The sequence below is a fragment of the Haliotis cracherodii genome, unplaced genomic scaffold (genome assembly GCF_022045235.1).
Source record: "Haliotis cracherodii isolate W230 unplaced genomic scaffold, xgHalCrac1.p SCAF_18, whole genome shotgun sequence".
Classification (NCBI taxonomy): domain Eukaryota; kingdom Metazoa; phylum Mollusca; class Gastropoda; order Lepetellida; family Haliotidae; genus Haliotis; species Haliotis cracherodii.
The window spans coordinates 1,291,133-1,306,146 of record NW_027266273.1 but is presented as its reverse complement, the minus strand read 5'-3'; the positions used below and the strand labels follow the sequence as shown (position 1 = coordinate 1,306,146).

Sequence of the window (15,014 nt, the reverse complement as noted above, 5' to 3'; positions counted from 1 at the left end):
CACAAGTATCATGTTTGATCAATCTTTTTTGTGAAGATTAAGTTTTTGTAGAACAACAATTTCATGATGATATTTCGGTTTCAGCACCCATAGAAATTCCCATGGAATTTTTAAATGCTGGAAAAGTACCACCCAAAATTATATCCAAAGCGATACATAAGGAACAAAGTAGTTGAAAAGATACATTGAATACAATGTCCTAGGCAGTTCAGTCAGAGTCACAACTATGATAACTTTTAATATCCAAAACAATAAAAGTGTATATATCGGGTGAACACAACAACCACATAGCAATTCAAAGAGAATGTTTAAGACAAACCTTTATTAAATTAAAATTATAGGTGGGGCAACCAAATCAAAAGAGTAAGTGAAAGAAATGTTCAACGAAAAGCCCTAAAAAGACCTTTTCTAAATACAAGACATCAACGCCGGAGCATAATCAGTCTCGAATATCTGCCGAAACAGATTCCATTGGGCGTAAAAGGCAAAATAGTGATGATAATTATATGAATGGATCTCTGGACATCTGTGATCGCGAAAGGGTAAGCATCTCCTGCTTTACTGGTAGAAATTTTGAATTATTCATCCCACACTAAAGCCAGAACGATTTGGTTTAAGCAAGTACAAGAGTTTTCTTTACAGAACATGCAGGCCTTTTATTTAAACAGAAGTTTTAAAAATACAAATAAAAGGTTTCCAATAGTGTAAATGGCTCTGTCATGATTCATTTGTTGGGAATGGGATTGTGGTAGAACCAAAGGATGTATTTAACATTGGAATTACTGCATTGCTGTATTGTTATCCCGTGGTGTCTGGCTTGTTCCGTTTTTAATGCATTTCTTCATTCATTGCTGCCTTGGTCTCTTTCAATGTTCTGGCTGCCTGACCCGGGCCAAGCTGACTGTCTTATCCCCATGTGTCTGGGTTGTTGTAGACCAGGTACAAGAGCATCATCCTCGGGGACCGGGTTCCCAATCCCTGCCCAGGAGTCCAGTGTAGGTCACTGTCAGCGCCGCCAGCCTGTCCACCGGCTGGGGATGCCTCATACACGCCTGTGGGATTGCAAGTGGAGCAGTCCTTGAACCACCAGCCTGACTGAAAGTCCTGAGCACAGTTCCGGGCACTGTTGTCATTGTCCTGGTCTGGGGTGCTGAATGTTGAATCGTATAACGGTCCAAGGCAGTCTTCGAGGGATTCAGGAAACTTGTCACTGGTGAAATGATGGCCAAACGTCAGCTTATACTTACTTGCTTCATCATTTACTCCAAAGTCCTGCATGTAATACTGGTGATAGCTGCTACCCGTTTCAACCTGTACCAAGAGCGAGTGTTTTCTGCTGTAGCTGATGTAGTGGATGTAGTCATTGCCCAGCCAATGGTCTCCTGAAATGTTTCCAAATCCATTCTTGTAGTCATCCCATGGTCTATTGAAGTTTTCATTTCCAATGGTCTGTTTCAGAATGGCGGTTCGTCCACCTAAGGCCATCTCACAGTAGACAATAAATGGGCGGGGGGACAGATGAGGTTGGATAATGTATTCGCCACTCTGTCCGTAATGCGTCACACCATCGGAACAGTCTGCAACGTCAAGAATAATACTTCACACCACCAATTCCACAGTAAACTAAGTGAATTAAAAACTTGAATGTAGCTATCGTTGAGGTGTACGCTTTCCATAATGTGATGTTGCATCTCAACGCAACACCTAATCACAATGAAAGCACACCGAAACGAAATTGTGTGCATAAATTGGAGAACTCACAATTTACCTAAGCACACGCTTAAAATGCCTTTGAGACTCAATGAACAGTCAAAATGGCGAATTGTACGATAGAGGGACGATGTCAATATCCCAAGTTGCCCCAATGTTTGGCAAATCAATATGTGTAATGTCTCGTCTGTGGGACAAGTAACGGATTGGGAAAAATGACATCTTGACAAGATCGACTTATTACATTATTGCACTACGCAATAGATTTAAGTCTTCTCCTCTTATCAATAGAGAATTCCCTAACAGCTTGCCAAAGACCGCAAAGTTACGAGTGGGCAAGGCAACAAAAGGGACGGGCTGTGCGCAGATGGCGTTACACCATGTTCACAGACGAATCCATGTTTAGCCTCGATTCACAGATGGCAGAAAGCCTTGGCGACGTCGCGGCGACCAAGATCGGTATTGGGGCGGTAGTGTTATGGTGTGGACGGTATTACACATGACAGGCGAAATGATTTGGTTATTGTGAATGGACATTTGACTGGCCAGCGGCATGTTGACGAAATGTTTGGTCTTGTCATTGTTTCATTTGATGGAATTATCGGAATAAAATTTGAACAGCAAGATGACAATGCCAAACCCCATCGTGCCCAGGTCGTGTATATCTGTGTGATATATATATATATATATATAATTTACGATTTAACTTTAAATGGTGTATTTCAATCACACGTCAGTCACTTCTTTACCCGTGAAGAGCCGGGGTAGAATAGGTCTTCAGCTACCCGTGCTTGCCGTAAAAGGCGACTATGCTTGTCGTAAGAGGCGACTAACGGGATCGGTTGGTCAGGCTTACTGACTTGGTTGATGCATGTCATCGTGTCCAAATTGCGTGGATCGATGATCATGATATCAACCACTGGATTGTCTGGTCCAGACTCGATTATTTACACACCGCCGTCATGTAGCTGGAATACTGCTGAGTGCGGCGTTAAACAATAAACAAACAAACAAAACTTCGTTCATCACGCCTACCTGTAATTACATCTTCACACACATCTCCCTTGTAACCACTGAAACACCGACAGATGTTTGTGTCAGGGTCGTGGTCTCCGCCATGAAGACAGGGGTTATATACCTGAAACCAAAATAACATCTGTTGACAGTTCCTAACACACGTGTCAAGGGTTACATGAACATACATGTACATGGATGGTCACTAACACTGAAATAATATGCTACAAGAAGAAGTTGAAAACCTACAAGTCAATTTGCCCTTACAAGATCAGTAAGAACACTTCTGAGTGTATCAGTCATTCTACCGAAACAATAGAAATCTTAGTAGAGCACATGAAACCTCTTTAAATCTCCTGTTTCTTGTGATATTGGTGATGGGTAAGTATACACTGACTAATTTAAATAATACAAACAAGACATTGGTTGTAAACTGAAACAAAGAAAGGTTCGCACCTGTTGACATTTCACAATATCTGTGTCCATAGAAACACGAAAATATTTAGTAATATAATTGTAGATTACATGCAGTTACAACAATAACTTATATCTAAATATGTACAAATGCTATATGGCTTAAACTGCTGAATATATGTGAAGATTCCTGACTCCAAGTTTCAACACATTCCCAACATACAGTTTACTTCACACAACTGCGTGTTAAATACATCTTTGTAGTCCAACACTTGCACGTTTTTATCAGATGCCCTTTTTAAGTAAATAGTGTTAAAAACCAGGGAAACAGAACATAAAGTCACTCAATTGGCCTGAAGGTACTCACGTCGTTGAAGTAGAGATCGCCAGATTTGTCACAGGGCCAGTCGGGAATGTAAGCACAATGGAGAAAACAGGTTGAAGAGGATTTCCTGAACGTGAAGGAATGGCACAGTGTCTCCCCACTGCACAGGTTGGCACAGGATGTAGCGGTGTGACCTTCAACTGTCCTCAAGGGCCAACCATTGAAGCTATGGGGTTCCATACAAGACCCCACAACCTCAAAGCCCTTAAAGACCCCTGAAATGACATAGTCTGTGAAATATATTACCAGGACAATACTCGCAGCAAATCCCATTTCCATGAATAAATCTTTCTTATGTTATGTCGAATCGTTACGTACTGGGAGTACAGTTACTATCTGTTTTGGAAAACTGAAATGGGGAAAAGTGAAACCACGATACATAGATGCTTCTTAGGACTGCGAACAGATTTGGTTATTAAGATCTCGATTGGTCCCTGACTGTTCACTCAGGTCAATACAGCTTATGTTTTTTATACACTGTATTGATTTGAAAAACCGTTCATGCTTGTTTATATTAACTTTAAAACCACAACACACCTATCCAGTCCATATCAATCAGCCCTACACCCCACTCAAGACATTCAGTCTTTCTTTTTGACGACGAAAGGCTATGATGTCACAGCCGGCAAAACTTGATTAGCGTGAGCGTTGAATTGGCTGGAATATTTCTTATAAGTCGTTCGTCAAAACAAAATCTAAAGAGAGGAGGGTTGTAAATAGATTGTTTTGTATCATATCTGAGCTGTAAACTTGTGAAAGAAAATCGCCGTTGTTGAGGCCAAGATTAAGACGTTGTTGAGGCCGAGATTATAACAGGCGTGGAACGGATCAGTCAATAATTCATTAATAACACATTTTGTCTTTTCCAGATTCAAGATGTATATTGTATTTAAGGCCATATAACATGAAAATGCGTAAATAAATTATAAGTTGGAATATTCAAAGTAAAAATTCAGCAAAAGTACAATTTGTTTCTTCATCTTTAACTGTACACACCTGGTATGGTAGGCTACTTTTAACTGACAAATCACAAAATGTATCTCTCACATCTTCATATAAAGGGCAGTTGAATATTTTTTTATGATTTTATTTCTTTTTGGAGTACACAAACAATATGGTTACAGAATATAGTCCACATGCAATCTTAAATACATACAAGTTACAAAGTATATCTATAGATGATAACAAACAAAAACTATTCCAGTGTCATATTGTTGGATTGTGCAAGTTCGTGGTTTTAAACGAATAGGTGGTAACAGAGAGACCAAAATGTCATGAACTGTGTGTATTTACATTGTGAATATGATGTATTTCTGTCGATGTAATATGAATCTGTTAATTCGTGTTTGATGTGTTTTGGTGTGGAGTCGGAAATGTTTGATTTGAAAATGTTTTGCTTTGTTACAGTTATAATATGATGTAATACTTCATTTCGTTTTTGTTGATATCCTAATAAAATTGTCAATTTTGAAAATTCTAGTTCTATTCCAGTTTTTTCTTTGATCCTTTTTGTAAGGTTGTTCCAGATATGTTTTACAATTGTGCACTCAAAGAACATGTGCACTAAGTTTTGTTCTTGCAAAGAAATGATTTTTTATATCCCATTTTGTACAATAACTCGTTTGTTGGTATAATTCTATGACTAATACAGTATTGGAACCGTTTTTGTTTTGAGGACACATTATATCTGAGGGGGCTACGATTAATCGTTTGCCAATCTTTTTCCTTCATGTTAAGGCCAACATCTAGTTCCTATCTTTGAATGTATTTTTGGGATAGCAATTCTTCAAGGAAATATGGCAGTTGAATAGGGGTGCCCCCGGTTTCCCAACATTTCTTAAACCAACAAACCCAGTCAGGCGTAGAACAATAGAGGGATTAATTTGGGTACACTATTGGTAGGGGTGCTGGTGGGTGAGTTAAGTTCACCCACCTGCCAGATTGAACCGTGTTCACCATTTAGCACTTATGCCAGGCTCTTACAATATGAGTGACCGTGTTCATGCCGTGATCCGCACAAAAAGCATTAAAATGGCCCAAAACCTACTCCAAAAATCTCTAAACAAAATACAGCAATGGGCTGACAAATGGGGCTTCTCCCTTAACTCGGAAAAAAACTACAGGAATAGTATTTAAACACAAAAACACCAGCTAAACAACAAACCAATCCAATTCCTAAAACAAACCAAATTCTTAGGACTAATTTTCGATGAACATCTCTCCTGGGACGCTCACATAAATAATCTAATAACTAAATGTAGCAAAGATCTAAATATGCTAAGGTGCCTTACTGGCTCAACCTGGGGGGCCTCCAAAGACACCCTCCTCTCACTCTATATATCACTAATTAGATCTAAAATAGACTACGGATGTGCCATATACGACACCCTAAACCAACCCCTAAGCAAAAAACTAGACTCAATCCAATATCAGGCTCTAAAACTAATAACACGCACTCAACATGGCACCTCCTACACTTCACTCCAGGCCTTAACAGGCGAAATGCCACTAAATCTACGTACGGAACAATTAACTCTAAATTTCTGGGCCGCGTCTCAATCCAACCCCCTAATTCAAAACCTAATAAACAAAAACATCAGCCCCAAAAACCAAGCAATCCTAAACCCACAAAATAAAATAGAAAATTTCAAAGCCTTATGCGTATACTTAATCAAAACAGGACTAATAAATCGCATTTAAAACCCCAATAAACTACCAAAACCAAACCACATAATCAAACTAACAAACTTCCATACTCAGGCCCCTTAGTTCGCTCCCCAAACCCTCTTGGCATTTTTTCAAAATCTCACAATTTCCAAAATTCTATATAAGCAACCACTAAAACACCCCTACTGGATTGCCAAACAACTTTTTCCCCTCTTTCGGAAACACATTAAATGGCTTGGCCGGGCCCGTGTGCGAAATACGCTGCAGTCGGAAAACGCACGTAAAATCTCCAATATAAGTAAGTAAGTCATGCCGTGATTCTCATCTTCGAGAACATTTATAGTCATTCAAAACGAAAAGCGTTAGCATCACATAAGTGCATATTTCTCTGCGAACATTTTGTATTCCAAATGAGTGTAATTTAAGTAAAGCTTTTATCTGTTTGTCTTTTCCTTTCCATCGTAGTGATACGGAATCCGAAAACACATGCGCATGTTCGATTCACAAATCATCTGGATATGTATAAATGTCAACAGTTAAAACGTTTTACAGCTGGTGCACAGAATATAAACCAATAAGCTGAAAGGCATAGTGTTAGTTCGGTTTTCAAATGAATACAGTTATTAGAATTGTTAATAAAAACAAAGCAGTAAATATAAATTGTCAATGCAAGAGAATAACTATATTTTCTGCCGAAACAGTGTCCATTTGGCGTAAAGGAAAATAGCTGTGGAACGCCAATGATTGGACAAGGGGAAATCAAAGATGGCACCAGGTGTTCGTGAAAAGGATGAGCATGTCCTGCCCTACCGGTGGCACCCCCATTTATATAATTTGCATAAAAAGTAAGAATTTATTGCCTGACAGCGCACAGCAGTACTCCTGCCGCGCGACGTCAGCTTGTAAACAAAACAGACAATCAAGTGGCACGTTAGTGCATTTACTAATTTCGCCGAAACTAATAAGGAAGAATATGTTAATCTTGAATAACGTTTATGTTTATAAACCCCGTGGGGCACAGTTCTTAAGCCACGGTCCAATTTGTAGCCGACTCAGCATAGACAAATGCCACTGAGTCTAAGATGAAACTCGGGACTTCAGTCCACCAGCAGAAACATCGACCCAATTTGAGTAAATATAAATTGCAAAGAGAAATAACCATCCTAGATTTTCTGCCGAAACAGATTCCATTTGGCGTAAAAATAGCTGTGTCACTTTGAAGCAATTCTATGAATGAATTAGTTTCCCTCTCTGCTCATTGATCATTAACAGTTTGTTGGTTTGTATTTTTATAATAAATGAATCATAACGTAAACTAGTATGTTTCATTTGGGCATCAGAAACATGTGCACATGTTCACACCATCATTTCACACCGCCTGCTGAAAGGTCGATGTTTAGCCAAAAGTCTGCAGAAAATGGCAGTAAAATTTCCCATTTCATGTTTTGACATTTTTAAAAGTTTCGAAGATGTGACTTGTACTTCACTAATGCAAGGGCCATATTACAGAGGGGTTTAAATACTCAAATTTAAATCATTGAATTGTGCGCAAGGTTAAAATGCCTCAGAACTTAAGAAATATAAATTAAAGAAATCAAAATTTCGAACAAAACTTTCAACAATTGTATTGCCTGTGGCGCTTAGTTTGGAATCCTGGACAAAAATCCCAGATCACACATCAAGTGTACTGGACTTCATGAGCTGTCTGAAATGAGTTACTGTATTTATGTCTGTGGTAAGTCTAGACAAACAGTGGCAAAATCTGGGAGGACAGAAGCACACAAGTTGCACAAACTAAAAGGACACAAGATAAATCCAGCACATGTAGTGAAAACCTTTAAATGGTATGCATAATTTCATTTTACAAGTCAGAGAAAAAACATATCACATGCGGAGTGACAACTATTACTTATCACAACTGTCACAGTTATATATGAAGTTAATCACTAATTATATAATTTATTCTGTTAAAGAATTGAGTTATGAATGTGACGAAGAGGTACCAAAAAAGCGACAAAACCCTTTCCGTGTTCATAAGCAATATCTGCTTAAAGCAGAGACTATTATACGATTCCGACTATATCATGTGTTTATAATTGTATATAATTTGAAGTTTACATGATATACGGCTTTTAAATTAGACGAGAGGTTTGTCACACGACCGTGAAATTGACGTTCAAAAGTGTATAAATGGCACAATTTGACGTTCATACGTTTTTCACGAGACCGTGTTCTTTCAATTGACGTAACTACTTTGGAGTGAGGGCCAAACACTGTATGAACGTCGTCTGAAGATCCGACGTTCATACAGTTTGGCCCTCACTCTATGAAGGTCCATACCCCAATAAACTCACACAAATTGAAAGTCAATGCTGAAATGAATCACTATCAAATAGTGGTGATACAAGTTGTGAAATGTTTGACACTGAACACTGGAGCTACATTAACATCCCACTCACTCGCTCACTTGTATTTCAGACATATGATGACGCACCATAACGAAAACGAAAAAGGTAGTATTCAAGCATCAAATAGGATTTGTTTTGTGCTCAAGTCCATCTCAAAACACATCGAATGAGATTACACACACACGCACGCGCACGCGCACGCGCACGCACACGCTTACACACACATACACACACACACACACAGTAGTTAGCCTATATATCACGAGTTACTTTATTTCAAAATTAATATAATGTATGTGTTTTCGTGGCATTTGATTTTCTTATTATTTTCAGTTAGTTTTTTTTGGCGTCCATGTTTCCATGAAAAAGTAGGGCACACCCATTAACTAACTACTGTTGCCTGATTGGCTAATAATAGAATGGTAAGGCTTGTGTTGCAGTATTGCACTGAACGATGCCACAGATTTTGTATTTTTGTTTGCACTTGTATTTGTCTTCATGATTAAATATTCAGTCTGTTAAGTTATTTTATATCTATAAGAATTTAATTTAATATATGTCAAAAGGTTACTATTTTACATTTATACCTCCATAAAAGCAGCAAACATTGAATTCAATTCTTAAACATATCTAACTAGCGACAGTAAGTTCGATACGTTTTGAAGTATACAAGTTACTATCTATCACTAGCTACTTCTAAGTTCTCTATTGTATCTTGTTTTACATGTGACTTACATATTTAATGCATGCTTGTTTCAGTACAAAATGTCTCAGTTATATTTTATTTTCTGTTCGTTATGACTCTTAATGTAAAACAATAACAACCGATGCAATAATCACAGCTTAGTAAAATGCTATGGCTCCGCCCTTTACTTAAATTTAATTATTTTATTAACCACTGTTGTATTATAAATACAATACAAATCTTTGAAAATGTACCAGTCTATAACAGATACACGCGGGTATAGGTATGCGTGTGTATATATGTGCATGTAGGTATATGTGTTTGTGTGTAATACTGTATATATACACGGGTGTACGTGTGTGTGTGTGTGTGTGTGTGTGTGTTATTCGCATTACTTGTTTATGATTTCTATGCACTACACTTATATTCTGCACTATCATTACTCACATATTACAATATAATGAATAATCCATTTTGATTTTTCGCAATCAAATGTGTTTAAATCAAAACACAAGTTATGATATCTGACAGGATAATAGTAATAATGTATTGTATTTACAACTCAAGTAAATTTTGCGAATTATCTAATCGAATAACGAAATAATACGTCACTTGTATATGAAGGCGGCGCATGTATACACAAGATGCGCTGATGGTGCCACTGACTGATCTCTCAAAATAACTAGTTCCAGCAGAAGCTTGACCAAATTCATATGTGACGTCAGATTTTACCTGAAAGAAATTGCGTGTTTTGAAGAAGTCCTGTTGCTAAAACAATCTCAAGAACATTTTAATGATGCTGCGACAAAATATTTCTTTCGTTTATTGATGATTCTCTGAAACGAGATAATGCCATGACGCTTGCGTTGCTAAATATATTGTTGGGAGTAAGTTTGCACTTTCGATTTCAAATATTTGTTCTCGGGCCAAGCGCCTGATCAAAAGCTCCTGCAAATAATCACGGACAGTAATATGCGTGGTATAGTGTCGATGTTTCGTGAACATTGGAAGGATATATCAGGAGTATATAATCAGCCTGGGGCACAGTAGGCGTTGTGTACATTGTGCTGCAGCTGATAACCAAAAATAGTCGCGTGATGTTATTACATGATGTGGAAAATTGTATGTCATCTAATGATGGCTTGTTCATTTGTACAAAGCACTCGGCATTCAGAAACGTATATGGCTTTCCCATTCCATACACATCTGAAGGCTTATAACTGATGGGTACAATGTATCCGAGGGGTAGTCCGTGCCGCCTGCATTCTTCATCTCGCACTCGCAGACAAAACTGTATATGGCATAGTTTTGCATCCTTAATAGTCATGTCCTCCAAACATACATAGCACACTGACTGACGTAGGTATCTTGCTTCCTAGGATGAGGGCATTTCTGTTAGTCAGTCAATGTTGGAACAGTCGTTTCGCCCGTCGAATCTTCAATTCCGTGCTCTCCGAGAATCTGAAATATTAAAAATGAAATGAAATTTCGGTTAATGTGCAAACCAGTACTTTCCCTACCCACTCAGGTATATCAGCCCAAGCTTCCTTCCCTTTAGTGCTACACGGTGTTCTCTTACAATACTAACATCCAAGTGACTTGTTCAAGAATCAGCGCAACGGTTAATCGAATTAACCAATGTACCACTGTGCTGCGTATATCAGTGTGGACACCACACCTGAATTCAGTTTAGATTGTTTACACCAGAAATAGGGTGATTTGTTGCCCTATATACCATTTTCACAACATTTTAATACTCTAACTTCATGATTTTCAATATAGAATGGTGCGTAAAACATATTGTTGAGTCACCGTTTATATTTTACATTTCCATCTAATGCAACTATCCTAGCCTTAGTACGTTCGTTGGAGCTAAAATTGCTGAAGGTATTATATTTGTGACCGACAAAAGCCTACATGTACTTCCGATGAATGTATATAACTAAATTTATATGTGGAAATAATATTTACCTTTTCTGTTGCCATTCTTCTGTGAACGGGACGTAAAACAGGTACCAGTATTGAAGTTGGGCGTCACTACTGGCATAGTCGACTTCACATGACGCTACAACGTCGTTGTCAGACGCTGAGTTAGTAATATTGTTGGGGTTATCAACAGTTTTACTGGTAAGAGTCGGCTTACTGCATTCAATTTCTTCTTCTGATACTAGTATGTCCGACTAACAATAACATAATCATTGCCTTCACTTTCATGAGAACTGTTGTCATGCAAAGAATTTTGAGTCAATAACAGTTCCTCACAAAGAGATGCCATTCTCCTTCGTCTCGTTGTCAACTGTTCAAAAACCTCGCCTTGTGGATATGGAGAAAACAGTTGTTGCACGATCTTATTGTAAATGCGTTAATGCACGTGCGTTCACGCATGTGTACATAATATTTACATGCGAAAAGCTATCTTTGATTGTGTGGCTTTCGACGTGTAACCCTATCTTTAGTTTTATTTCTTTTTTCAAATATGTATTAATATCTGAATATCATCAATATTCTTTGTATTATTTCTATAGATATAATCACAAAGTGTTGCTATTTGTGGTGGTTGTATTTAAGTGAGTGAGTGTGGTTTTACGCCGATTTTAGCATTATTTCAGCTATATCAAAAATGGGTTTCAAACATTGTACCCATGCGGGGAATCGAACCCGGGCCTTAGAGCATGACGAGCGACAGCTTTAACCACTGGGCTACCCCACCGCGTCTGGTTGTATTTAAAGTAGGGGAATATCCATGTACGGAATATAGATTTACTCGGACATTCCCCTCTGCAATGAAAATTACGAGTCATGTACAGTAAGTCCCATGTACAGTATTTGTCGTAAGGAGAACATAATTTAGCGTTATGGGATGCGTGATATCCTCAATTGACGGAACGCATCCGTGGTCTAGTGGTAGAGCGTCCGCCTGGAGAGCGGAAGGTCCGGGGTCCGATCCCCGGTCGCGTCATACCAAAAGTCGTTACAAGATGGAACTTGTTCTTACCCTGTCTGGGGCTCGGCATTAAAGGGTTTAAACAAGGACTGGTTGACTCGGAGTCATTATGCGTGGGTGTTCATGTTAAACTGCGGCATGGTATCTCAGTGGGCTAGCACTATAATCACTATCAGTCCGGACTAGTACAAGCAGCCACACACACACCTGCATGCACCTCGCTATATGAGTTCAATAATCTTGGACGCGACGTTTAACCCTATTTCACCTCACCTCACCTCCATTGTCTGTTCACGTGGATGCAATATAATTGAATTTATCATATATTGCAATGTAAAACATGCATTTCCTTTGAGAAACTGTTTCAAATATATTTCATTGTCATTTAATGGCAACTACACCAGTTACGGAAAGAGTTTTTATCTCAAATGTAAGTCTTCATTACATGTTAAACAGTCTAGAGATTAACGAAGCTTCTATAAAGTGACACTTACGAATTAAAATCTTTCCATTGCACGGTGTTGCACGGCGCAAGACAGGCGAAATGATTAAACATGACCACATGACAACATGGCCACGTAGGCCAATGCCGATTGGCCAGCTGACTATCCAAAGGTGCGTGAACTTTACTGTATTGCAGAATGGGCTAAAATACCTCAGCGTCTACTGGAACGTGTAATTCATGGAGTGATGATGCGTCTCGTGGCAGTCGATCCTGTGCAGGGCGGTTACACCAAGTATTGACGAGAGCAGTGTTTCAGGCATCTACTGACATTGGTTTACGATTCACTTGATACAGACTGGTTTGAAGCAGTTCAGAACTTATTGTGTGACAATAGTAATTTCCACTCTGTTTTTTGTGTGAATATAATGTCTTTCTTCAAAATGTCAACAATTCTGAGGAAATATTGTTCCAACTCAAACCCTTGTTTACTTCATGACTGATGACTCTGGTAAGCAGGAAACATCTGGATACTATCATCTCGGACGCAGTTTGCACTAGGCTGAAAGTAACTCGGCTCATTCATGAAGTGAGTGAGTGTGGTTTTACGCCGCTTTTAGCACTTTTCCAGCAATATCACGGCGGTTGACACAACAAATGGGCTTCACACATTGTACCCATGGCGGGAATCGAACCCGTGTCTTCGGCGTGACGAGCGAACCACTAGGCTTTACGACCGCCCCACTCATTCATGAAACTATGAGTGGTGCTTAATAAGTTTCTAGGTGTAAATAGTTCGATCAACATGACGACCGAATTTTAGAATTTCATATCGAGCAGCATTTGAGTAAGGGCCATGACTGCCGACAAATTGTGTTGACCCGTGCAACTGGTGAATCCAGTCCAATATGGATTGCTTCCACTGTTGGCCAAATGGTCTTCGGGACTGAGATGACCTGAGCAGTTGTTTCGATGTGACTGGACGGCAGCAGAATACGACTGGTGCAACAGTAAAAACATTGCAAATGAGAGTAGAGAGGAATAGATCCCATATAGTTTTATTTATACCGGTCTGCTTGAAAACGGGATATTTCAAGTCAGTAATCGCACAAGTTCTCAGTCTAGCTTTTGGACAGAAATACGTCTTTATCATCCTTTCAGTTTCAGTTGATCACATATTTTAATCAAGGCCAAGACACATTTTACTTTCGGTATCATTTTATATTTATTATATAGAGAACGTTCAGGGTATGATAGTAATTCTCCCCACATCTCTATATAGTCATTCACAAACTGCACTAGTCTCACAAATGGAAGCACGACCGAGTCGTTTATGGCGTCGCAATTCGTTGTGAAGAGAGGCGTCCCCGAGGCGTACCAGAAAGCTATGACCGTGGGTTCGAATCCCGGTTCACCGTGTTCACGTTTTTGGGTTTGTTAGCTCTTTACCCGTGCTTGCGGATTTCACTGCATCACTTCAGACTTTCCACATCAAACTGACCCGCCGTGATATAACTGTAATACTGTACAATCCTGCGTTAAACCAACTCACTCACTCAAAAATGTCTGTAGTTAACAATTTCAAAGTCCTGTTGCTTTGCATTTGCGGGGAACCATTGTAAAAACAAATTAATATGAAAATTGTTCTGGTTCTAAATGTTTTATTTTATAGATACCAGACAATTCCCTGGATCACGGAAATCCAATTTAATAGTTTTGTTTAGTTTTCTCTGCATGTGATTATTTTGGATATGTAAATATACTTATTATGAAGATATAATAGTAAAACAATCAAATTCATGTTTGGCCAAGCAATCCTAGCATGGAGTATTCATTTGCAGTGGACTATGTGTCTTTTACCGAAACCTGTGTGATGAATAGGTAACTAGAGTCCACTAAGATGGTGATCGGGTTGCCAGACAATATCAGATGACGTGTCACCGTACCCCGATGGTATAAATGGTTCCTTATTCTTTCGTCCACTGTTTTCCTTGATCCCGACTTTATTAGATCAAATCGCAGTGATGTAGCTGGAATGCTAACTCTGGTTAAACAACTTTCACTAACTCGCTTTTGCAGAATGCATTTTTAATTGAGAAATACAAATACATAGGGCAAGACAACAAAAAAGAGGAACTATAAATATCACTTTTTAGCAAAGGACTTAAGGCACAACACAAACACTAAAGAAACTTTCAATGTAGAAATGAGCTTAAAGTATATGAGACCATTTCGAAAATGCACATACCTTAATGCCTTTGTCTAAAGAAGCATTATATATGTTGGATATTCATTCCATTTGTCTTTCGTATGCAGAGCATACCGGCAAAAGAGGGTCACCACAG

General features: G+C 38.7%; 1 protein-coding gene across 1 annotated transcript; it reads right to left on the bottom strand.

Annotated features, from left to right (window-relative positions):
- Positions 1-906: 906 nt before the first annotated feature.
- LOC139465611 (fibrinogen-like protein 1) lies at positions 907-3,796 on the bottom strand. Its single transcript, XM_071247316.1, has 3 exons — positions 3,506-3,796; positions 2,746-2,848; positions 907-1,577 (listed from the first exon to the last, which is right to left on the bottom strand). Exons 1-3 carry the CDS (start codon positions 3,794-3,796, stop codon positions 907-909), a joined length of 1,065 nt encoding a protein of 354 aa, XP_071103417.1.
- Positions 3,797-15,014: the final 11,218 nt, after the last annotated feature.

Bases quoted from the DNA above. Each gene is read 5' to 3' on its own strand.
- LOC139465611 (XM_071247316.1), bottom strand. From the start codon at position 3,796: ATGGGATTTGCTGCGAGTATTGTCCTGGTAATATATTTCACAGACTAT. The intron at 2,849-3,505 runs GTGAGTACCTTC...TTTTGGTTTCAG, and splicing joins GCGATCTCTACTTCAACGAC to GTATATAACCCCTGTCTTCA. The intron at 1,578-2,745 runs GTAGGCGTGATG...TTGACGTTGCAG, and splicing joins GTGTGAAGATGTAATTACAG to ACTGTTCCGATGGTGTGACG.